Source organism: Cercospora beticola, chromosome 2 (genome assembly GCF_033473495.1).
Source record: "Cercospora beticola chromosome 2, complete sequence".
NCBI lineage: Eukaryota > Fungi > Ascomycota > Dothideomycetes > Mycosphaerellales > Mycosphaerellaceae > Cercospora > Cercospora beticola.
In genome coordinates, this window is record NC_088936.1 from 1673840 (window position 1) to 1696530 (window position 22691).

The 22691-nt window shown below is 52.4% G+C and overlaps 13 protein-coding genes across 13 annotated transcripts; 7 read left to right on the top strand and 6 right to left on the bottom strand.

Annotated features, from left to right (window-relative positions):
• Window positions 1–369: 369 nt before the first annotated feature.
• RHO25_002683 (uncharacterized protein) lies at window positions 370–1929 on the bottom strand (the record flags this gene model as incomplete). The annotated part of the gene is made up of 5 exons (XM_023598241.2): window positions 370–493; window positions 544–942; window positions 993–1541; window positions 1592–1730; window positions 1875–1929. The coding sequence occupies 5 exons, from the start codon at window positions 1927–1929 to the stop codon at window positions 370–372; spliced, it is 1266 nt and encodes a 421-aa protein (XP_023455273.1).
• Window positions 1930–4383: 2454 nt separating this feature from the next.
• RHO25_002684 (uncharacterized protein) lies at window positions 4384–5312 on the top strand (the record flags this gene model as incomplete). Its single annotated transcript, XM_023598242.2, has 2 exons — window positions 4384–5140; window positions 5203–5312. The coding sequence occupies 2 exons, from the start codon at window positions 4384–4386 to the stop codon at window positions 5310–5312; spliced, it is 867 nt and encodes a 288-aa protein (XP_023455274.1).
• A 278-nt stretch (window positions 5313–5590) lies between these two features.
• RHO25_002685 (uncharacterized protein) lies at window positions 5591–6342 on the bottom strand (the record flags this gene model as incomplete). Its single annotated transcript, XM_023598243.2, has 2 exons — window positions 5591–6269; window positions 6326–6342. 2 exons carry the CDS (start codon window positions 6340–6342, stop codon window positions 5591–5593), a joined length of 696 nt encoding a protein of 231 aa, XP_023455268.2.
• A 390-nt stretch (window positions 6343–6732) lies between these two features.
• RHO25_002686 (uncharacterized protein) lies at window positions 6733–7850 on the top strand (the record flags this gene model as incomplete). Its single annotated transcript, XM_023598244.1, has 2 exons — window positions 6733–7028; window positions 7079–7850. The coding sequence occupies 2 exons, from the start codon at window positions 6733–6735 to the stop codon at window positions 7848–7850; spliced, it is 1068 nt and encodes a 355-aa protein (XP_023455269.1).
• Window positions 7851–8545: 695 nt separating this feature from the next.
• RHO25_002687 (uncharacterized protein) lies at window positions 8546–8885 on the bottom strand (the record flags this gene model as incomplete). Its single annotated transcript, XM_023598245.2, has 3 exons — window positions 8546–8586; window positions 8648–8734; window positions 8804–8885. 3 exons carry the CDS (start codon window positions 8883–8885, stop codon window positions 8546–8548), a joined length of 210 nt encoding a protein of 69 aa, XP_023456037.1.
• Window positions 8886–9360: 475 nt separating this feature from the next.
• RHO25_002688 (uncharacterized protein) lies at window positions 9361–10239 on the top strand (the record flags this gene model as incomplete). Its single annotated transcript, XM_023598246.2, has 1 exon — window positions 9361–10239. The coding sequence occupies one exon, from the start codon at window positions 9361–9363 to the stop codon at window positions 10237–10239; it is 879 nt and encodes a 292-aa protein (XP_023456036.2).
• A 953-nt stretch (window positions 10240–11192) lies between these two features.
• On the top strand, window positions 11193–11916 carry RHO25_002689 (uncharacterized protein; the record flags this gene model as incomplete). The annotated part of the gene is made up of 4 exons (XM_023598247.1): window positions 11193–11308; window positions 11359–11474; window positions 11530–11798; window positions 11869–11916. The coding sequence occupies 4 exons, from the start codon at window positions 11193–11195 to the stop codon at window positions 11914–11916; spliced, it is 549 nt and encodes a 182-aa protein (XP_023456039.1).
• A 228-nt stretch (window positions 11917–12144) lies between these two features.
• RHO25_002690 (uncharacterized protein) lies at window positions 12145–13227 on the top strand (the record flags this gene model as incomplete). The annotated part of the gene is made up of 1 exon (XM_023598248.1): window positions 12145–13227. The coding sequence occupies one exon, from the start codon at window positions 12145–12147 to the stop codon at window positions 13225–13227; it is 1083 nt and encodes a 360-aa protein (XP_023456038.1).
• Window positions 13228–13298: 71 nt separating this feature from the next.
• RHO25_002691 (uncharacterized protein) lies at window positions 13299–14900 on the bottom strand (the record flags this gene model as incomplete). Its single annotated transcript, XM_023598249.1, has 1 exon — window positions 13299–14900. One exon carries the CDS (start codon window positions 14898–14900, stop codon window positions 13299–13301), a length of 1602 nt encoding a protein of 533 aa, XP_023455061.1.
• Window positions 14901–16171: 1271 nt separating this feature from the next.
• On the bottom strand, window positions 16172–16864 carry RHO25_002692 (uncharacterized protein; the record flags this gene model as incomplete). The annotated part of the gene is made up of 1 exon (XM_065602292.1): window positions 16172–16864. One exon carries the CDS (start codon window positions 16862–16864, stop codon window positions 16172–16174), a length of 693 nt encoding a protein of 230 aa, XP_065458364.1.
• A 355-nt stretch (window positions 16865–17219) lies between these two features.
• On the bottom strand, window positions 17220–17760 carry RHO25_002693 (uncharacterized protein; the record flags this gene model as incomplete). Its single annotated transcript, XM_065602293.1, has 3 exons — window positions 17220–17357; window positions 17404–17540; window positions 17592–17760. The coding sequence occupies 3 exons, from the start codon at window positions 17758–17760 to the stop codon at window positions 17220–17222; spliced, it is 444 nt and encodes a 147-aa protein (XP_065458365.1).
• Window positions 17761–18695: 935 nt separating this feature from the next.
• On the top strand, window positions 18696–20279 carry RHO25_002694 (uncharacterized protein; the record flags this gene model as incomplete). Its single annotated transcript, XM_023598250.2, has 1 exon — window positions 18696–20279. The coding sequence occupies one exon, from the start codon at window positions 18696–18698 to the stop codon at window positions 20277–20279; it is 1584 nt and encodes a 527-aa protein (XP_023456040.2).
• A 779-nt stretch (window positions 20280–21058) lies between these two features.
• RHO25_002695 (uncharacterized protein) lies at window positions 21059–22561 on the top strand (the record flags this gene model as incomplete). Its single annotated transcript, XM_023598251.1, has 1 exon — window positions 21059–22561. The coding sequence occupies one exon, from the start codon at window positions 21059–21061 to the stop codon at window positions 22559–22561; it is 1503 nt and encodes a 500-aa protein (XP_023455465.1).
• Between the last annotated feature and the right edge of the window lie 130 nt (window positions 22562–22691).

The window sequence follows — 22691 nt, forward strand, 5'->3', positions numbered from 1 at the left end:
GATGGAATTCAAACCGTCAATCCAGCTGCCTGTAGACCAAAGTGCGTTCGAGCAGCTTTCCACGTGGGACAGCTCCTGCCTTTCTAAGTTCTCATGAGTACTGTAATAATGAGAACAAAGCAAGGCATGAGACCCAGCTTGCATGTACAATAATACATATGACGTTCGAAGGTCCGATTCCTACCTGTATCATGACCATGGAAGGATACAACCAGTGTGTGTGTACGATGTGCTTTTGACATACATGCTGCGCATCACTTGTCAATTTATTCCTCTAGAATCTTTCTGTCAATGCTGCAAATGACATTCAGAGCCATGTGATCCGCGAGCGGACGACATGCGGAATATTGTCTCAGCCTAAGGAGCAGCTCATGGCTCGAGTTTTCGCGGGTTCGCTCGTGGAGAAGCTGCAGCTACAGCAGCTGCTTCCTTGACCTGACAAACCTGCGTAAGCGCATCGTCAATGTCGTGTTCGTCGATGACAGCGCCGAATCTGGGATTGATGTTAGCGTTTTGTTCAAGCGCGTCGCTGGCCTGACATACCTGTAGCAATGTATCTTATTTAACAATGAAGCCTTGAGCACCTCAAAATCGTGCGCACCGAAGCCTCTTGTCCTTGAATCTTGCATCAACTTAATCCATGCGCGGACAGGAGGTATTTCCGGTTCTGATATTTCTAGCGCGGCACTCAGATTGAGTAGATTCACCAAGTCTTTCCTCTTTAATTGCGGCATTTGGCATGGATATCGCGAGCCTGGACGTTCGATGATGTCCGTGTAGAGTGGCGCCGTGGCCATCATGGCGTGACCGGATATGTGCTGGTTCTCTCCATCATCGGGCACTTCCATGGGCTGCCCGGCCATTCCGCCATCCGCAGAAGCCTGATAATTGTGCGCTCGCACGTGCAAGTAATGTATATGCCCCATACATGGTCTTTCGAGGCTATGAATGTTGTTAGTAGGGTTCCGTGCACCAGGAAGGCAGTGACGTACGTCAGAATGAAGTCCAGACCAAGCTCATCATAATCGAGCTCCACCGCCGGCAGCTCTTGGGCCAACTTCACGGTTATGGGTCCTGTCGAACTCGAGGAGCGCTGACACGCCATTATGGTCTGGCTGGTCGGAATGTCCAGCATTGGGCCATCAGACGCGAATCCCCGGGTTTCTTCGGTGTCCCAGATGCTGAGTCGGTGCGTGCTGGCCAGAGGAGCTCGGTCCGCTACCTCCTGGAGCGGCGCATTAGCAGTCATACTAGGAAAGCCAGAGGCGTCGGAGAAGCTATTTGTCCTGGTTGCATCGCAAGTCCAGGACATGCTTTCATACCCAGAATCTGTGCCAGCTGAAGAAGTGGCGGCGGCGGGTTGTACGTGCTCTCGTAGTCGCAAGTTCTCCTCATGAAGTCGATCCCTCTCGAGCATGGCGGCATCTCGTGATTGAATGGCATCGTCTCGTTCGCGCGTCGTTTGTACAAAGAGCTCTTTCAGGCGCATCACCTCGAGTTCGAGTTCCTTGGTGTATTGCTCTTTCCGCTCACGATGTGTTCTGAGAGAGATAAGTTCACGATGGATCTCTGGCTGCACAGTCTGCATTACCTTTGCGCCTGTCTGTTTCGCTCCAATTTCTCGTTGGGAGCAGGTTTTGAATCACGCTTGGGTCCTGGTTTCTTTTTTCGTTGCGGCATAGCGGAAGGTGCGCCGGAAGACTGCATGGCTGTGTCATGTTCGCTGGCACCTGTGCGTCGTAAGCTTGATGAGAAGCAGGACTTGTGCGATTATCATCACGCTGGGCTGGGCTGGACTGGGCTGGGAAGGAATCTGTGCCAATGCCATGGCCACATTGAAACCGTGCACGTGACATTTGAGAAGGGTCCCTTACCAGCGGTGGCCGTGAGACTACTGGCGTCGGCGGCCAAAGGACGCTGCGATTGCATGATGCGTGTTGGTGCTGTCACGCAGAGAGTTGATGTTCAAACGAGTGCGGGTTTGATTGCGCCCCAATGCAAGCTCTACGCCTTCATATATGCACCGCAGAGGGACTGTCTGAATTGTAGCCGAGGAGGATCCTGCCGCGCTGGAAAAGGCCGTTACATGTGAAAGGGAGGCGCTCTTTCGCTCCGTCTTGCGCGAAGATGTCTGTTTCCACGAGGAGTCTCGGCGTGCGTGTGGTGAGTAGTGAGAACGGGAGCGGCGATGGGCGATGCACGAGATGCAGGTGGCTCGAGGGATAGATATGTGACGAGGGGTCTTGTTCAACATGTAGCCCAGACGCTGCTGTATGACGACGGTACGATGGGAGGCTAACTAACGGTAAACGTGGGAAGTCTGTTTTGCACCCTCCCCGGCGCGACATCCGCGCATCCACCACGACGCACCTGCGCATGCCTGAACCATTGCAATTCGCGGGGTCGATGCAGCCATTCCTGAAGTGCCGTTCCATTGCGTGCTGGAGGCGTCGTGGTGGAGGCAGAGAAAGCGAACAGCAGACATCGAAGCACGACGAGTGGGCTTGGCATCTGCTCGCCTTCCAGCCGAAGCGTCATTATTTGCCATTGCTCGCTGCTCCTGCGCTGTTCCTGCTCGCTTTGCACAGCAGCTGCTCCAATACACATCGCGCTCCCGTGAACCAGGTTCTGCGCCCCCTCGCCACCGCGCTGAGCATCTCCGTCGCCTGCACATTCTCCTCCGCCCCGGCCACGAACCTCTCGCCGCCGTGACTCCACTTCCGTCACTGCATAAGGTTTGTGCCCTGCATGCCTCAATTTGACAGCCTTCTTCACACCACCGCATCCACTTCCACGCCTTCCAGAAATATCATGCTGCAAATAGATGGCTTCACTTTCAGGCGAAACATACTTGACCTAGACGGGCAGGTCGCATCAGTACTCGCCGCAAAGTCGAGCCAGGAGCACGCGGAATCAATGCCTTGGCATGAAGCGGATTCGTGAGCCGCTGCATGCATGCACCAATATACCTCTGCGTCTGCGCGCCTGCGTCGAGATGACCGTGCAAATCCGCAGACTCAATCAACATGCTTCGCTTGATGTCATATTGGTGGCGTCCAACACGAATGGACGAAGCTCCAATGGCAAGAACAAGCGATATCACAGCGGAAGCGGACTGACCACCCGACATTCTGTACTCCGGAACACAAAATACAACGTGGCAGCGCCTACCTACGCCCATGGCATCGCAAACGTGGTATCCATATCGTATCGCCTTGCACGTTCGTACTGTATGAGCACGTGCTGCGTCATGTGCAACTCGGCTTGTTCCGGCCGTTTCATGCTCCTGGCTCATTCCTTACAAAGTCCAGATAGACCCAGCATCCAGTCGTCATCAAGGCTAGAGTGATCTTGCATAGGTCGCAAATCTGCTGATGACCACCAGAAGTTGTTCCATCATCGCACGCGAAATTACGCACACAGTGCGAAGCCGGTTTCACTACCATACCGAGCATCCCGATGGTTACTCACCGAACACAACTCGGGCCGAGCTCATGATCAAGTTGCCTTCGCCGTCGGCTTCGGACTCGATAACAATGCTCTGCCGATCGTATACGGCATCCCGTTGTTATCCTCCAGCTCCCACTTCGTCTGAGCTCCGGTCAATACCATTCCGTCGCCCAAATACTCGTAATCAACATCAAAGGCACCTCCGCAACACCTTCGCACTCCGCTGAGATTACCACCGCCACGCAAGGATGTTTTGTGTATTTGCGAACACAATGCGTACCTGGCTGGTCGCAGCATCCAGCAAGAGTAGAGCCTCCAGGCAACAAGCGTGGATGGCGCTGCAGCCTTTTGCTATGCTCAGGATCTATGTTGTCATAGTCCACTGTGCCCAAGCTCTCGGCTTCGTGGCAGACGCATTGGGCCTGATGCGTATTCGAAAGCCTCTGGGCGTGCTGACGTTCTCGTCCCAAGACGGACTGCCGGCTGAAGGCCTTTAACGATCTTGAATTTTAGGAAGGATGTCCATGGACTTTCGATGTTATTATGTGAACCAATGACTGTCGCCAGCTAGTCACCATCTCCGCTCACGATGATATGTCTGCCTCTGTTCTCGGTGCCTGGACGCAAAGACCAACGCTGCGAAAAAGGTCAACGCGAGGATGTTGTGCAAGTTCTCTGATGTCGAACTTGCTCTCACACAATACACTTTAGAGCAAACATGTATTCTTGTCATGCAGTATCTCTACTTTGAGGGAGAAATTATCGCCATAACATGATTACGATCTGCTTCTGTCTCTTTGCATACGATACGGTCGTACCTGCGGCTGTGGTTGGTACAGCATCAAGTCTTGGCATGCCTGAGGCACCCACGGTCACATCGTCTGGTCATCGATCAATCCATCCACACTTTCAACATTGACATCGCCATCCACCATGGCTGCACCCCTTCTCAGCTCAATGCGCTCCGCGCAATCGAGCATATGCAGACAATGCGCCGCAGCATCGCGACCGAGAACGCTTTTCACCAACACAGCCAACACTCTCAAACACGAACTCCGCTCACGACCGACAACGACCATCTCTTCACGTCCCTTCACCTCATCCACTCCCCGCGCACGCCAAAAAACTGTCCAAGAAGCCAAATCGCGCTACCGTCTCGGACCCTTCTCCTGGCAAGCCGGCCTCCTCTTCCTCGTCGCAGGCGGAGGTCTAACCCTCTACTTTCGCTACGAAAAAGCCCGCATGTCCCGCGCTCGCATCGCCGAAGCCAACAAAGGCATTGGAAAACCCCTCGTCGGTGGACCTTTCCATCTCATCGACCATCACGGCAACGAATACACAGAAGAAAACTTGAAAGGGAAATATAGTCTCGTGTACTTTGGTTTCACGCATTGTCCGGATATTTGTCCTGAGGAATTGGATAAGATGGCGGGGATGATTGAGAGGGTGAAAGAGAAGCATGGGGATAAGATGAGGAGTGTTTTCATTTCTTGCGATCCTGCGAGGGATACGCCGGAGGTTTTGAGGAGGTATTTGAAGGAGTTTCATGAGGATATTTTGGGGCTGGTGGGGACGTGGGATGAGGTTAAGGCTGTTTGTAAGGCGTACAGGGTGTATTTTTCTACGCCGCCGGATGTGAAGCCTGGGCAGGATTATTTGGTGGATCATTCGATTTACTTTTATTTGATGGGTGAGTGAGATGATGATTGTTTTGGGTGTGGATCAAGTGGCTGACTGACTCTGTGTTTGCAGATCCTGAAGGTGACTTTGTGGAGGCTATTGGCAGGAATTTCACTGTTGATGCTGCGGCCAAGGTCATCAATGACCATATTGCGGACTGGAAGGGCAAGATCGACTCGTGAGGGAGCAACTCTGTATAGCATGAAGCATAATGTATCGAATAGTGTACAAACATGGCAGCTGGGGTGAACGACTCTGCTCTGAGAATGCCAAAGTGAGTGTTCTGTGCTCTGGTGCATCTGATGCTGACCGACGCCTCGCAGGTTGGTCTTCGCGATCTCTGCTTAACGCAGCTTGCGCGTAGTGCATCAAACTGGTCAAAGCGGCCGAAGTCGCGGATATTCTGTCACGACCCGCAAGCGCATCTGGTTCAAGATGAAATGTCCCCTGTGGATCGGCATCAAAACACTTCCTCGTTCGTGACCCAAGCTTCCCAAAATCCTTCCACGGTCTCCTCGCTCATGTGATACTTCTCGCGATCCGCTGAGATGGGTCCAGCAGTGGAGACCTCAGATTGCTCGCGGCACTTCGTCATCTCAAAGAGGACATCTTCCAGAAGCACTCGTGGGAGGCCCTCAGGCTCACAGTACTTTTGTTCTTTGCCACTCCGAATCAGATCGTCACTCGATATCTTCGCCGCGAGACGGTGGATGTACCACTGCCAGATCTTCAAGCGCTCCAGACCATGTTGAACCATTTCGCAGCAGTGGTCAATCAAGGTCCTAGCATCGAAGTCCTGCTCCATCAACTTGTCCATGATTGCGTTGGCATACTGGGCGTCAAGGAGCCACAGTCCACACTTGTATTCCGCAAATGCAATCAGCCAGTCGCCAGAAGAATCCCTCCTTGTGACGTCCTCGCTGACAGATCCGGTGTAGCACCATGTGACGTATAGCTTCAGCGCATCGAGAGAGTCGGCGAGGTATGTGGTCGCAGGCCAGTCAGCTAGACGATATAGGTCTTGGCTGACCAGCTCTCGCTGAAGGCGGAGCGACTTCTTGGTGATGATATCCTTATGCACGAGCATGCGTGTCATACCATCTCCGGACTGAAGAGCCACGACTTCGGCGAAATCAGAGCTGGAGACCATATTAGCAACGGCCATCGGCGAGCAAGTGGCGGCACTCGAGCATACATGACTCCAGATGCCATCTTGTAGCCTTGGCTGTTCCGCTGGGATATGTTTTTTGGCGCCGAGATGATTGTCGCCAACGATGTTCGCAAGAGGTGGGTATCAAGTTAGGTCAGTGAACGCTAGCGTTGGAGCTGCATGTGGCGCATCGCTGCAGCTCGCGAGGCAATGTTCTAGCAAACAGAGCTTTCGGTCAAATTGGCCGGGCCACCTAGGCATCTATGCTCGTGAACGAACTGCAATACACGCGTTCACCCATTCACTTTGCAAGCGCAAGCCATAAACGCTCAAAGTGATGCCGCAATTGTAGTCACTTTTTAGGGATTGTTCTAACGGATCGAAATAGGAAGAACAAGTCTCTACTGGATCATTCTCCGCCGGGTTGACCATTGGCGGTGCGAGCAAGCAAGATGCCAGTCGACGAGAATACCAGCTCAGGCAACGAGAAAGCACAGTCGCCGGTGGAATGTACTGGTGTCTCAGACAATTGCCTGCGACACAATTCCGCCCTAGGCCCAGCTACCCAGCCCAGAGCCTCCGAGCATTTGAGAGACGAAAGAAGCCTTTGCGCGACTTCTGCCAATCAGATGAACGAGAATACCAACCAGACGGAAGATACCAACCAGATGGATGCGGACACCATTCAGAACGACGCCAGTGCTACGGGCACGCACCCATCACAGCCAACGGTGCACTATGTCCTCGAGTACGCAGTCTCTTCCTTGAAGCATTTCCACATTGCTGACCACTGAATAGCTGCGACACGTCGAGACCCATTACCATCATCACCGGCACAGGCACCGACTCGGATCCCAAAGTCGCCTACACAATCGCAGCAGAACTCCTCGAAAGGCACACTTCATATTTCCCTCCCCATTATTTCGACGAAAGCCCCGAGGAGAGAGTCTTCGAACTGCCTGAGCTCCCCACTACACTCTTTGCCCACTATCTCGGATTCGTCACTGGCAGTTTGAAGGATTTCTCCGCCCATGCTCGAGAACAGGCTCGAGCCCGAGCTGCACTGTCTGGCATCTCTGGCGCAATAACTCCTTTGCAACTCGACGTGTTCACCCTCCAAGCTCATTTGGCGACTTGGTTCTTCGGAGACCGAAACACGCACGACTTCGAGTATTGTAATGCGATCATGGACGCTATCTTCCAGATCGAAAATTTGGGTGCTGTGGTTGTCGAGTGTATGGACGAGTGGCATAGACTGGCTACGACGTCTGAAGAAATGTGGGAGTACCTGCGGAGAGATACGCCGCTGACGAGTCTGATGGCTGACTGCATCCTGGGAATTCTGAGTGAGCAGGAGATTCACAGAAAAATCGGAGAGAAGGTGTGGTGGGAAGCGGCGTTTCTGAGGAAGTTGATCTTGAGAAGGTTGGTTCTTGGGTATGAGGGAAAGGAGGTCAAAGTTCCGAGTTGGGACGATAGGGAGACTTACTATCAGAGATACCCACAGATGAGCACCCATGTTCCATTAGCGCGCGATAACGTGGAACGGGGGTCGCGATGGCGAGGATAGAGATTTCTCAGAGAGATGATCGATCGAGACGGCTTGGACTTGGGTTGGGGTGTTGTATGCTGTTGCGCCACGAGCAGCTGGACAGTGGGTAGTCGGACGACTAGCGTGCCTCGACTTGAGAGGCACACAATGCTGTCATGTACAAGCACAACTCGAGAGGCACAGTGGCCCTTTACAAGGACCAGACTGGCTGCTGCTTCCAATACCATTTGAATTTGGAAGTACAGCGAGACCTCTGACAACTCTCCGAACCTCTCAAAAAATGGCCCGCTCTAACGTTGGTGATTTGATATGGCTGAGCCAGCATCCTAATGATTATTATGCTGTTCTCTTTGATACCAGTATAGCTCGGTCAGAGTGGATGCAGAGAGATCGAACATGGGTCTTGACAATTTTGATTGCTTCCTGCGACACAACTGTACCATATACATTTTGCGGCGCCCTGCTGGACGTACTGTTGTTAAGATCCGCGGGACACTCCCTTGCACAAGACAGATCGGTCCTGCCCATGGTATCTCTTTTTTCCGCCCCAACGCCTTGCTATGCTGGTATCCTCAGGACATAGCCTTGAAATCTGAATTTCGACAACTGGTCCATGCGCGTGAGCCACGACGCCATTGTAGGCGCTCGAGACTCCAATCACCGCTCGTGCCCAAGCTCCTCTGTTCGTACCGCCCGACTATGCTTTTCCTCATCTATGCGCCGCCGACCAAGATGTTGTTTACAGGAATGTGGACTAAAGGGTGTTCGATCAGTTCCCGTTTCAGCAGACTGGACGAATACCACGCGACACTTACTCAACTTGACGATATATCCAATCACGCCCATGATCAAGAAGCCCATCCCGACTGCTTGTGAGATGCGGAGGAACTCGCGCTTGTCGGCTACATGCACTTGTCAGTATCCGTGTTCCGCGCATTCGCATGTGACGTCCACGCATAATGTACACGTACGCTTGCTGCATCGCGTGATGAATTGGCGGCCGTCCTTGACGAACTCGCGAGGCATCTCCAGAAGCTCCTTTGCTTGGTCCATTGTGATGTGAGCGTGGGGTTTACAGCGACGGTTATTCGACAGAAGGCGGTGAGAGTATCGTCGGCGTGGGGTTCGCGGTGGTGGTGTGCGGCGGATGTTGTAGAGTGGTGGGTGGTGGAAGGGAGGTGCAGTGTCCGTGTTCTCGAAATGCCAGCGCGGAGGACAGCTTGCAGCGGAATCTTGCCTCACTTGGCCGATCCGGGCAGGGGTCCACTCCACTAGCGCCACTTCTGTGTCACAAATCCATCTCCATCGTTCATGCATTCACCAAGGTCACATTCTTCACTCCACTTCACTCCATTCCAATGGCAGACTGTGCATACGCATGAAAGGCTGTCTACCAGCATATCGGACAGTGCTCCGATCTCGCAAGCAAATTTCTCATATAACAAGTTATTCTCGCCACTACTCGGTCCATATCGATCCCAGAAAGCTTAAGACAAGAAGCCAGAATTCTTGCATCGCAAACGACATCATGTCACCTCAACCTCAAAGTCTCCGCATTCTCATGCTCCACGGCTTCACGCAATGCGGACCCCTCTTCGAGATCAAGACTAAAGCCCTCAAGAAGTCTCTCGACAAGGCCTTCCCTGCTGCTCCTAAGCCCGGCCATCTCAAATCTTATCCTGGCGGCCTCGAATTCGTGTACCCAACAGCTCCCATGAAGCTCTCATACACCGACACACCTGGCGGAGTCGCCGAGCCCGAAGATCTTAGAGATGAAGCTTATGGCTGGTGGAAACGCAAAGGTGACTCGGAACCGTATCTGTATGATGGGTTAGAGGAGGGGCTTGAAGCTATAGCGCGGATATTACGAGAGGAAGGGCCATTTGATGGAGTTATTGGATTTTCACAAGGAGGAAGTGCGGCGGGAATGTTGGCTGCCCTATTAGAGCCTGGGAGAAGGGAAGCTTTTGAGGCGTTGGAAGCGAAAGGAGGAATGAGTTTTCCAAAATCTTTCGTGGGAGAGGAAGGTGCAGATAGCGTGGTGCATCCGCAGCTGAAGTTCGCAGTGAGTTACTCGGGATTTGGAGCGAGTCGACACCCGATATACAAGGCGTTTTATGAGCCGAAAATTACCACGCCGATGCAACATTTCATCGGGAGTGTGGACACGGTTGTGAGCGAGGAGCGAGCTATGCAATTGGTCGACAGTTGTGTGGATGGGAAGGGAACGGATGGTGGTGTGTCGAGAGTGGTATTTCATCCTGGCGGACACTTTTTGCCGACACAGAAGGCCAGCATCGCGCCCTTAATTGCATTCATCAGGGAGATCGCGGAAGGGAATGCCGCTACTGCAAATGGATCGGCAAAGCAAGAGGAGAGCGTTGAGGACATGGACGTGCCGTTTTAGATCACGCAGCGAGATATCAACAATGATGCTGACATGAGATATAGATAATAGACGAGATCACGAATAGACGATTGTGACGGGGTCACCAGAACAAATTGGTCCTTCATCAATTCCACAAGCTTAACACGCAAGTAGCAAGCCGAGACCTGACGAACTACTTGCGACTCTTAGCTGGTACCAGCAGCGACCTCCTATCATTATGGCAATCCTACGTGCAGTACGAAACTTCTGAAGCAAGCTTGTCGCGTGATCCAAGATACAACTAATGGATTCGTGATCCATTGCCACGTCAACGCATGGCGATGCATGGAGGCCGAGAGTGTCCCGCTTGCAGCGACCAGTATGTCCACTTCAGGCATATGCACCAATGATGACTGTTCAACGCCACATTAGCGATGGCATTGGCGAGCTTCACGCCTGGAGCTCCTTGGCACAGCCAGCCACGAGTCTGCCACGCGAGGACCCCTCTCGCTACTTAGACTTCGTGGCTTCAAAAGAAGTTGTGGTTCCGAGCTGCTGCAAACGCACGAGTCGACATACACAAAGCAAGCCAAACATGGCGAGCGGTCGGTGAGACGGATGATCCGGAGTCTTTGATTGCCCCAGGGCGTCGAGACCGATACACAATTTCCCTATGCCGGGCATATGCTCATGCTCTGAACAAATCCTTATGCACTCACAGCAAACCGGCCCGAAACTGACGATGCATTGACTGTGAGGGCTTATAGGATCGCTTGTTCAGTAGGGCTGAGAGCTTGTGCACAGTACTGGATCGTGGTCAAGAACAAAGTTTCGACGATATGGCATGGCACTCCTTGCATGCATACTTGGCGGGCAACGAGGAAGACGTCCGGTACCGAACACACCTACAAAGACTAGATGTCAGCTCTTGCAGCATGTGAGCGAGGCACTTCAATCCACCATCTAGAGCTCATTGCTTCTCAGTCCGCAACATGGTCAACTTCAGTGCACTCTTCTGCTCATTCTGCTACTTGAGCGTAGCTGCAGCAGCTGCCCTCGAACCAAGAACCAGCAAGAACCGTTGCGGCAAGACCGATGTCTTCTTCACGTCAGTCTTTCTATGCTCCGGAAGCATGCGTCGTCACTAACGGCAAGCAGCGGCTTCCCGCCCTATCACCCACTGGTGATCGCTCAAGGCTTCGACCCAGCCAGAGTAGAAGCCGCACTCAGACTTGATGCCGAGAACATTCGCAAAGCTGGCTACAATCTCAGGAGTATCGATTACTAGATTACGAATTTGATAGTCGTCACATCTAACAAACATCTCAGCTGTCCTTCGCGGCCCCGAAACACCTCTTAAGACGCTCCGAGACCGCATGAAGGGAACCAATTGGGAGGTCACCGGTGTTGGCTTTGGCGCACGCGGCTCGAATCGTCAAGACGTTACTGTGGAGTTCACAGAGATCGTGAATCTGCTCAAGGATGAGGAGCCCAATGCTCCGATCATCTTCAATCGCTCGCCCAATACGACGCTTGAAGCTTTGTACAGGTTTGCTCCGATCGAGGGTGATTGCAGCAAGACTCCTGGCAAGGATCTGGTGAGTGATTGTTGCGTTTCCACTTCGATGAGCGAAGGATCTCGATGAGCTGACATGTTGTTTGCTACAGGGCTTCGAGGTGATCTGTGATGTGCCTGAGGTGTGTGCTCGGGCATAGGCATAGGACTCTTGTGCATTCATTGAGAATGCCGATCGTCACCACGCTTATTATGTGTCCTGTGATGGCGTTGACTATATGCTCCGCGATTGTTGAAGGAAGCTATTGACTGAAATGTAAGCTTTGCGTATTCAGTGTAGACATAGAAACGCTTGCCTACTAAGCAAACAGCTCGCCATACTTCTACATGTGAGCTTGATTCTGAGACCGAGACTGCTAAATACAACCATGAACATTCTAGACTCCCCTCATCAACGTTTACTCGGCACGCATTGGCTTCAAGACAATCCCTCAAACGTTCTGGAGACATGCGGGAGAAGCCCGATGTTCAAGCCCAAGGGATGCAAGTCTGCTTTTCACTTCGAGAATCTCACTCTAATTTTCTACCTCTACATCGGCAACTCATTGCAGCTCTTCAATCTCCTGCACGATGATTATCGTACAATCGTCTGCCCATATATACGGGTCCCACGACAAGAACAGACAGCAAAATGTATTGAAGTCGTGGTTGACGCACTGTCAAGCGTGTTCGCAGAGTGTGCTGCCTTTGGGAACTTGCAGATCATGGACTTCGCCTACATCGACCCTCTGCAGATTAAACACCCGACAACTGACACAGAAGTTGTTGACTTAGAAGTTGCAGTACTGCTCTCTCTGGGGAATGATGCAAGTCTGTACCAACAACAACTGCTGTGCATCAATAACGGAGATCAAGACGTGTACTACGTACCAACAACATCGCTCACGTCGGATGAAGTGAGCTCCAGGTCCGGCGCCATCTTCTCAGATCTTGGATTCGGCTGCTCCTGGGACATCTTCCAGACCGTCTTCGAGAGACAGGACCGGTGCCAAAAGTGGTGTGTTCAGCGCGCATGGAAAACTCGCCTGGTCGACATATCACGATTAACATTCGATGCGCTACAATTCATCTTCTCCGTACGATCCCGCACTATCAGCAAGGATCGAGCATCGCTGTGCGCACTCGTGACATACAAGCCAGCAGCACCAACAGAAGGCATCTTTTTCTTCCAGTTCACTGTTGCTGAGTGGCTTACACCAGAGAGACGCTCGGCGGCAATGTTGCGACATAATGGAGAGGTGTATGTCGTTCTTGGACCTTTCTCCAAGCTATACAGGAATCTTTTGCGAGGACACGAGGTAGCTGCAAAGACTGGTTTCACACCTCAGTGGGATTTTATGCTGGATCGTGAGTCGGCTGGTCGACTTCGAGTTTCCTGGATTGAGGCGAATGAGGACATCGAGATGAGCCCTGGAGCACAGTTGGAAGCATCGAGCACCACTACATCCTAGATCAAAGGCGGAATGTACAGATTGTTTGAAGTAGATTGATTTCATCGCTAAGCTCGGGTCTGAACATCGGCTTACTCAACACACGTCCAAGCATCCGCCTCCTTCCAGCTACCCGGCCCAACATACTTGTTCCTCAATGGATACTTGCAATGCTTTCTCTCGTAGTCAATGCCCTCACTCTTCGTGTCATTGACGTATCGAACACCGGTGACAGTCACTGGAGCATCCCCCTTCTCAACCCAATCGATGATCCTCTGCAGCACATTTCTCTCCGCTCCAGACTCGCCTTCAGTTTCCTGTCCGATGTGCCAAGCACCGTCTCCGCCTGAGCAATGCCCTAGTCCTGAGATGCGGAAGAAGCGATAGAAAGAGTCCAGCTCTGAGGGAGAGAGGCCCATTGTAGTGGCCACATGCTCATAGTATCGTGGAGAATTCGCACTTGAAATAATACCATCCATCAAGCCATGGTAAGTGAGAAGTTTACCGCCTCGCTTCTGGAAAGCGCTCAGATCCCCAGACCAAGTTTCGATGTTAAAAGGGTTCAGTGAAGCTGCATAGGCGGCAAGAGATGCGTTGAGAATGCTAGGGTCCCAGTTGGGATCCTGCAAGATGGCGTAACGATACCAGTCGGTCGTGTAGGGGAATGGCTGGCCATTGTAGTAAAGACGCGATGCGACGGACTCTGAGCCCGGTTGCATGCGCGGATAGATCAAGTCACCATTCTCGCCATAGTATGGTGCGAAGACGCCTGTAACCGTCTTGACCTGTGGAGCAGTGAGACAATTGGTCGTGTTTGTGGCGTTGGAGGCGCACTGCAATGCAACCGGCTTATAGTGACATAGACTGGGATCTTCGATGACACCATCTTCGGCTCCGTCGAGCGAGTCGCACTGCTTCAGGATGTCCGCATGCACCAGATTCCATTTTGCTGGAGTCAGGTATGTTTCTGAAGTGTTCGAGCCAATGATCGGGTGAAAATGGCCAGACCAGGAGGAGAGGTTGTTGAATGCAAGGGCAGGCGCTCCAGCAAGAATGCCATCAAAGAGATCAGGATGGTCTTGAGCCATTTTGAAACCCTGTCGCCCTCCTGTCGAGCAGCCAAGATAGTAGCTCTTGGAGAGATCTTCGCCGTAGAATGCTTTGGTAAGCTCTTTGCCGACTTTGGTCTCGGTGTAAATTGATCTCCATGCAAAATCCTGCACCACATCGGCGTTTTGATAGAATGAAGTGCCACCTGTGCCGTTGTGGCCATTGTTGTTGCCAACAGCTGCAAAGCCAAATTCCGTGCCGTAGGCTATGTCTTCATATGAAATGCAGCCATTCAAGCCTCCATTGCCAGTGGACATATATCTGCCTGTCCAATTCGAAGGCAGCCAAGCTTCAGCCGTTATGCCAGATCGGTTGCTGGTCGCAACGTAGAATGCCACTCTGCAAAGATCGACTGGGACGACTTGAGATGCTCTTCCGCATGATTGCAGCTCGGGTGTTGATTGATCAAAAGTGAGGTTTGTTCCAGCAGCAACATGCTCGGAAAAATTGATCGTTACGTTTGGATACGTGAACGTAGAAGCGAAGTTCGAGCAAGCCGATTTCGGATCATTGAGGACCTGCTGCGCACCTGCCAGAGATGTGAGCGCCAGCCCGGATGCCAGACTTCTGTGTTTCTTGGCCATTGTTGCTGATAGTTTTCGAGGAAATTGGACAACTCACAAGTGGACCACGCAAGCAGTACTTGCGGCACGTTACTTATTACTCCCGGTGGAGATACCATCTTCCACGAAGCGATGCCTATGACAGCATGAAAAGTTGCATACGCTAGCCACCTAGTCGGAAGGACGTCGTGGCTTTTGTGGGGATTCCTCCGCGTATGTGGAGTGAACCCATGCTAGCACCACTTGCGCCGACGTTTGCGGCCTAGTCTCATCGACTTAGGGTATGTCGGTAGACCCCACGGGACTTTCTTCAAGGTGCTGCAGACGGGGAGTTGATCTCATGTCTGGTGTAGACGAAATGAGACCCTCGGCAAACGGTGGTCTCTCATCCGAGCGCCTTTCGGCAGATGCAGTGCTTGGCGGAGGTGGCACCCAATTCGTGCAAGTGGCCTCAATCGGGTTCTGAAGGGTTTTGCTCCTGCGAGGCCACGCAACTCACTTGTTTGTCGTGTTGCCACCACCGTTTCGCTAGAAGTGAATGGTAGTGCAGGGAGCAACAACCAGGTCACCGATGGGCGTCGAAGCCTACAAGTTCACCAGAAGTAAATCGGCACGATACTGGTGTCTCGTCTCGTTATTATTGACAAAAATATCATTGAGCAGATACTCACTCAACAGCCCTATGTACTGGCATCTTGCTTGGCTGGTATCACCTGGGTTTCTTTGGGCAACAAGCTTTTCAAGGCGCTGCAGGTCGGGCTACAGGTGAAGATGTATCGACGTGGTTGGCATCCGAGAAAGTGACCGACGACCAGGGGCCCTGGTTTTCCCGGGTAGTCATGAATGCCTTACCGAGAGCAGGTTCTCCCGTTTGCTTGAACGAGAACTGCTTGAGCCACGGACTGAGCCATTGTTGCATTCACAGTGCGTTCCAAGAGTCTCAACAGGTCCATCAATGGACCGACGCGCCGAAAATGCCTTGAAAGCAAGGAGTGGTCGTCTCCGACACTCATTTGATTGGTAGTCGCGAGAAGGAGTGCGAAAGTGTTAAGGAGATATCACCTTCGCCCATGCTGTGAAGAGTTCTTCCGACATAGTCAATTGTGCGTACACAAATTAGAGATCGTTGATCATAAAACAATAAGGTCTCAGAAGACATGTTAGAAGTCCATATTCAGTTGCGGCATGCTGTGCTAGCAGCGGTTGTCATGAATTCCGATTGGAGCAGTATCTTCAGTAACGATACGGGGGCGCCGAGATCAGACCAGAGGGGTAGTTAGAAAGCCGAGAAGCTAAGTTGAATTATGTTCGATGATTCTGTGCATGAATGCAATGTGAAAGTTGTAGCCTTCGCCTCTCCAGACTTGATAGTCCATTATAAATCCACGCCGGGAATAAAATTGTGCAGTCAACTCCAGCGGAGTGCAGATAACCAGTTTCAACCTGGCAGGCACAGTTGTTCCATTCCCTTGAGCAACCATATGCTTCTGATGAAACCTATGAACGATTTCATTTTCGCCGGTTTTCATCATATATGCTGCCAGACCATAGCCTTGGAAATCCAGCGCTGAAGCCATGAGCTTTAACTCGTATTCTTCGGTGTCGGGAGAGACATCAAGAGTGCGGAACCAGGGAGTGTTACGATCCACAGGCCTGTTTTTCAACGGACCATGATACCTCCGATAGCTCGCGGTGGCAATGACGTTATCGCTATCGGGATAGCTGATGATGAGAATGAAAGACTCTGGGTCGCTGCTCAAATTGGCAAGAAACTCTTCTGTCGAGGCAAGTCTCTCTCCTTGAGTCTTCATACCAAGCTCAGGCTTCGAGGCGTGTGCCTGCCTGAACGCCTCGTTGATAGTCTTGACCAAGTTCGGAAGATATCGTGATGTCCCGATTTGAGCTGCTGAAAAGATGGATGTTATGGTGTCTCTGCCTTTCAACTGTGGACCAGGGCGGACTATGGCGATATTTCCGGTGGCCATTGGAATTCTTGGCAAATCGACGGGCACTCTCTGCACGGTGGTGGTAGTATTCACAAAGGACGCAGTGTGGGACTGGTCCTGGGCAATGACTCATGAGAGCTCATCATACCTTGAAGGTTTCGACGCCTCACATTAGTTGCAGGCGGTCCGTCGAGCGGTCAGTCGGTGAACTGCCCAATCGGGTAAGTCGGCTTGCATCGATGAAGGTTCCCCAGCGCATGCCATCAAATCAATGATAGCGTAGAACTCCAGAAGAAGTACTCAGAGGAAGTGCAAGAACTTTTTGGCCTGGAGGAGCAGACGAGAAACCCAGAGCTACAGCAGCAGAACTTGGGCGGCAATGTCTCTCGCGCAGCTACTGCCTTGCTTGTATCCAATATAGGTGACCATCGTCGTCACGCACCAACATTCGAGGCGTTGGGTTGTTCTTTGGCTTGCCATGCCACTGCGAGCGGCCATCCCAGTCATATTCGTATCCGTCCGCATCGAAAACCTACAATGTTAAAACGCTCCGCATCCCCTCTCCCAGCACAACTCACCTTGGCATACACAGTTTCGCCTCCATCTAGTAATGTTCTCACCATGTCGTCCGACGGCTCGATGGGCTGCCGCCTGAAGTGGAACTCGTAGTGAAGGTCTTCTGGCAGCCAACCAGGATCTTCACCGCGCACAGTCTCTAGGTCAAGGTAAATTTCCGGTCGACATATTGTTGGTCAAAATCACTCACGTTCCATTTGACGAAGTAGATCGGTGATTGAGTTATACTTGTTGATGGTTTGCTGTCTGGAGTAAGCAGCGTACGATCGCTTGAGCTGGAAAAATAGCTCGCCGTCCTGGCGGTAGCCTTTCTTGCCCCAGCCTCTGCCGCGCACGTTTCGTCTGCTGAAGCACCGCATATCTCTCCGAGCTTGTCACAATGTCTGTGGGACCAAGGTCGAGATGACCAGACGTCAAGTGCATGAACGAGAAGGAGAGAGAAGACGTGAGCGTAGGAAAGGGGCATATACACTTCGACAAGGGTGAGAACCTTGTTCAAGATGGCGCAAGATCGTTGTGCAGAAGACGAAGAGGTCAGCCTCCATCTGGCAGAAAGTGACCACTGGCACCGCCTTGCCGATATCGCTTAGTCCAAGCAGGTGAAGACAAGCAGGGAGAGGAGGAAGGAAGTGCAGTCAAATCTCAGGCGCGACGCGTTCCACACCCTTGGGCCCAAAACGTCACCGCCAAGCAGATCGTGATGCTTTGACGCGAAACACACACCACCCTCCAGTGGCGTTTCATCCCCAGCGACAGTACACTCACATCGGCGCGATGCTTTCGATGGATACGATGCCCATCGAGCTGTCTGGCTTGGTACTGCGATGTTCGATACACAACAGCGCGATCCAGAATGCCTGCGACAAATGCTTCAAGTTATGCCTTCATGCACACCTCTTGCTCCATCTTCCTTTGGAAGAGCTAACCACTCCATACTGACTCCAGAGACAAGATGCTACAACCTGTCACCGTAACCGGCGCAGCTTCCAGTCCGCGAAAGCTGCAGAAAGACCATAACCCGCGACATTCGTACCGAAAGAGCTTTCGATATGCTTCTCCGCGCTGCAGCTCCCTCTTGCACGGCAGCAGGAATGATAGCCAAAGCCCGCTCTGCTTTGATGGGACGGGAGGGCCAGGACTGTATTCAAATAGGAGCAGCTTGAGCACAAACGGCTCCTCGATTGGTGCTCATCCGTCCACGACGCGCTCGCTGCGCGTGCATACCAAAGGCGCGCTGCTGACCTCCGGGTTTCCCTATCATCCTGGCCTCTTTGACTTGAGAATCCATCGCATCATGTGGGAGAAGTTCACAAGCCAGATTGTAGACAGCATGAAATTGTCTCCGGCAGAGCGTGCGAAGGTGTGGGCTGTCAGCACAGCGGCTGCGGTCGCTACACCCGACAACTACCTCGTCGCGCGCAACAAGAGCCAGCAAATATTAGAGGACAAGGTGAAAGAGGGGCTCATTTCTACGGCACCGGCAAGTCTGGCATCGATCATCCGGGAGTGGAATGAGGGATATTTTGCGGAGCGAGGACTGCTCGCTCGTCTTGAGCTCACCGATGCTCCGCCGCCGGCTCAGCGAGGTGGACTTATACCTCAGGAAGTGTACCTGAGACGAGTTCAGGCCGAACGCAAATTCTCCATTGTTGTCACTCGACAATGGGAGCCTGAAGATGTCCCACTCGAAGTTCTGAGAAGCTCCAGCCCAGCGAGCTGCTCTAGTCTAAAGCATTCGGATCACGGCACACCGGTCGAAAGTGCGTGTTCACCTCATATTACAGCATTCAAGCCGTTACCGGAGTTCCCACTAGGATCTGATCCTTTACTCGACGTGGCGGCAGAACTAAGCCATTTGACTTGCTACCCATCTCCAGAACCTCCGCAGGCGAGTCAATTCGCGGAGTTGGAGGGAGATGTAGAGCTCGAAACGCACGTTGAAGAAATCCCTCTGCCGTCGCAGTCTGGCTCAGATGAACATTCTGGCTTGGGCGTTCGCAAAACTCATGTTCAACACGTCGAGAAGCCAGAGACTCAGGACCAGGCTCTGGCGGAAGTCTTAACAACGTTGGATGCTACAATCTCGCATGAAAGACAGCATGCTAACAAGGCAACCATGAATGGATGTTTCCATGGCAACCGGACGGCCAAGTCTGAGTCTGTATCTGCAGGTCACGAACAGCTCTCGCGCGACTCAAGTGTTATTGACTGCAGCCCCGATGCAGCAGTTGCTGGGGAGAAATATCATGATCCGTGGAAGACGCATCCTGCACATCGAAGCCTGGTCGACAACAATGCCGGGACCAACCGGTCTTCCATTGAGGTGATGGTTGTAGAAGACACTGGCGAACATGTGCTTGCGCACGGACATCATCAAGAGGCCACTAGTTGGAGCAACAATTGGCCACTTGACCTCGACGGCTATTCGGGCGAAATTGGATGCAAGCATTATGATCAGCCAGCCTGGGACGTTTGGCACGGCAAGCCCAACTGGCCGCTTGAGGAGTCCATCCCGCCATCACTCTTACCCCACAATGCTCCGGCGAGCTGTATACCGGTTGTCACGGAGAGTAGATCCATACACTCCCGAAGCGACCAGCCGCCCCGTGGGCCTGCACCTCGTATCACGGATGGCGACCCTAGACTTACGTCTGAAACCGCTCGAAAGGACAGGCCTTCGAAGATTCCCCAACGGACTAGGCGCAAGGTAAGCGTCCTACCTGCCCTGGAAGTACAGCACGCGAAACCCGAGACCTTTGCTAAGCCGATGAGAAGTCCGAGCGCTTCATTCTTTCTGCCTCTCGATATGAAGGCCATCAGTACTTCTTTGGACTTTGACACTAGGCTCAGAGCGAGGGATTTGGCGATAATGCTCTAGCGGCAAAATGAATGCTTAATAGCTACAGCTCATGAATTGAGGGACACACTGGCATCTCAATAATTCGAAAATGATGACTTTTGCGCATATCGTAAGACTTCCGAACGCTGTTCGAGGCTCGATGGCAGTGCGCGGAACACTGACGGCTGTGCGTGAGTACGGCAGTGACGAGCACGGCAAAGCTACGCTGCAATTCTCAAAGAGAGTTTCAGCGCGGCAATACTCATGACATTCTAGCTTTCAGTCCGAAGCTCTGTCTGTGTGCGATGCTCGATCAATGTGTCTCAAGGGTAATGTCCTTTCATCACCGCAGAGAACCGGACTTGCGTCACCGATGTGCAATCACGAAACCACGGAGGGGTCCTTCCTTGAAGTCAAACGTGAAACCCACCAAAGTCTGACAATAATGGCACACAGGTCATGCAAAGCTGACGAACTGTCACAGTGGCCCTAGACACCCGTAGAGTTCCAGAGCTCATCGATCATCTCACGCAGACTGCGCTTTGTGCACCGATCACACTTGCTCAAGCTGAGATCCTAAACAGGAGCGTAGAAGGGTGGCGGAATACAACCACATTCCCTTGTCCTATCGAGATCATCGACAGACATCTCACACAATCGACCAGCCGAGTTCCCGCCCAGCGTCTGATGGCACTGTCTCGCAAAGAACTCAATCATTCATATAGTATATCATGCATCGGCCTCTGTCACGCCCATGCACATCCACACAGACACCGGCCGGACCGCTCCACACCTCCAACATTGCCTTCACTTGAACTATGGCCTACTCAGCTTTTTCAGCTTATACGCAACAGGCCGTGAATGACTCCCCGATACCCCCGTCCTGCATCTACAATCTGCCATCGCAACCTGCGGGCCCAGGTTTTCTCAGCAGCAAACCATCCGGCACTGGAGGCCGGATCGGATTTCGTGTCGACCACTCAGCCTGCGGGACAGGAACCAAATACACGAATGGCTTATACCCTCGTCTGTACGATGAGGAAACTGCCCGTACGCCACCTACCCTCTCATTGGCACATCACCATCTTCTCTGGAAATCTCGCCTCGCAGGACCATTTGTGAGCATCTGGAGATCTTGGACCCGAGCTCTACGATGGGCTCGATACCTCCAGAAGAAGGGCTGTACGGAGATTATGGTTCACATCATCGATCTTGATGCCATCCCACCAGAGAACACAATCTACGATGCAAATCTGATTGTGCAAGAACTCCATCGTCGCGACCGAGCAAGAGACCTCGACGTCAAGAACCATTGGGAAGAATTACTGATCCTGAATGGCGTGCACGAAAGTGTCGGAGCAGTGATCGGAAGTCTACCTGCGGGGAGCGATAATACAAAAATACCATCAAACTTTGCCAACGTGTTGGTGCCGAGAGAAGTTTACGACATTGTTGTGGACATCTGGGAGAAAGCCGCATCGATGAGTGAAGAAGCGCACAGACTGCAACAAGAGCAGCAGCAAGAGCAGGAGGAAAGCTACGCTTCCCCCGCCTCCTCAGCCGCCACGACTGCTGTCCCAATGGGCTACACTTCTGCAATGACAGCCACTCACGACTGGGCAGAGTCTCATTGCGGCTACTACACCCCTTCCGCGTACTCCTCTTCTCCATCTTCTACAGCGGGATCCCCAACGACGCCCTCTCTGTCACACTCACATACACTGAGCGACAGCAGCACGTCGACACTCTTTTCGCGAAGGACATATTCCGTTTCATCGTCGACCCTATCCGAAGAGGGCGAGATCGCCGAAGACAACGATGATCAGGTTGATTCTTCGCATGCGTCTTCTGCGTCGCCAGATAATTCTGTGGCCAAAACACCAGAGTCAGCTCACGCTGCCGCCGCCAACCCCAATGTTGCCAATGGGCAGCAGCAAAAAGATGTTTTCGGCCGTCCTCCGCCTCCTCCTGCAGTGTCGACGTTGTTCGACACGCTTCTCTCCCGCTTGTACACTGATATGCACCTCCGCAGAGGCTACGTGGACTCCTTGAAGTTGATGGAATTGGTGATTGCAATGTGCACGGACTTCACCTCAGCTTCGTCCACATCCTCAACTTCTTGCGCATCTGCGGACCACGCTTCTCATCCTAAAACCACGACAATGGCTCCAAAGCTCAACGGCGCTATGCCGCCTTGGAGACAACATAACGAAGTATGTATTGCGGATGTAGAGGAGAGGAAGAGGAAGGATTCAGTGTGGACGAATGCCTCGTCGTACGCTTATTTGCCTGCGCAGGGGAGGGGCAGTGTTGTTGGCTGAACAGATGTGGGCGATTGATCTGGTGTTATGATTTTACGCGGAATGTGTCTGGCGTTTTGGTGGTATCGGTCACGGTTGGTTTCAATGAGGCCTTGTACGTCCGTTCTTGTAGAACTGGTGACGGCATTGT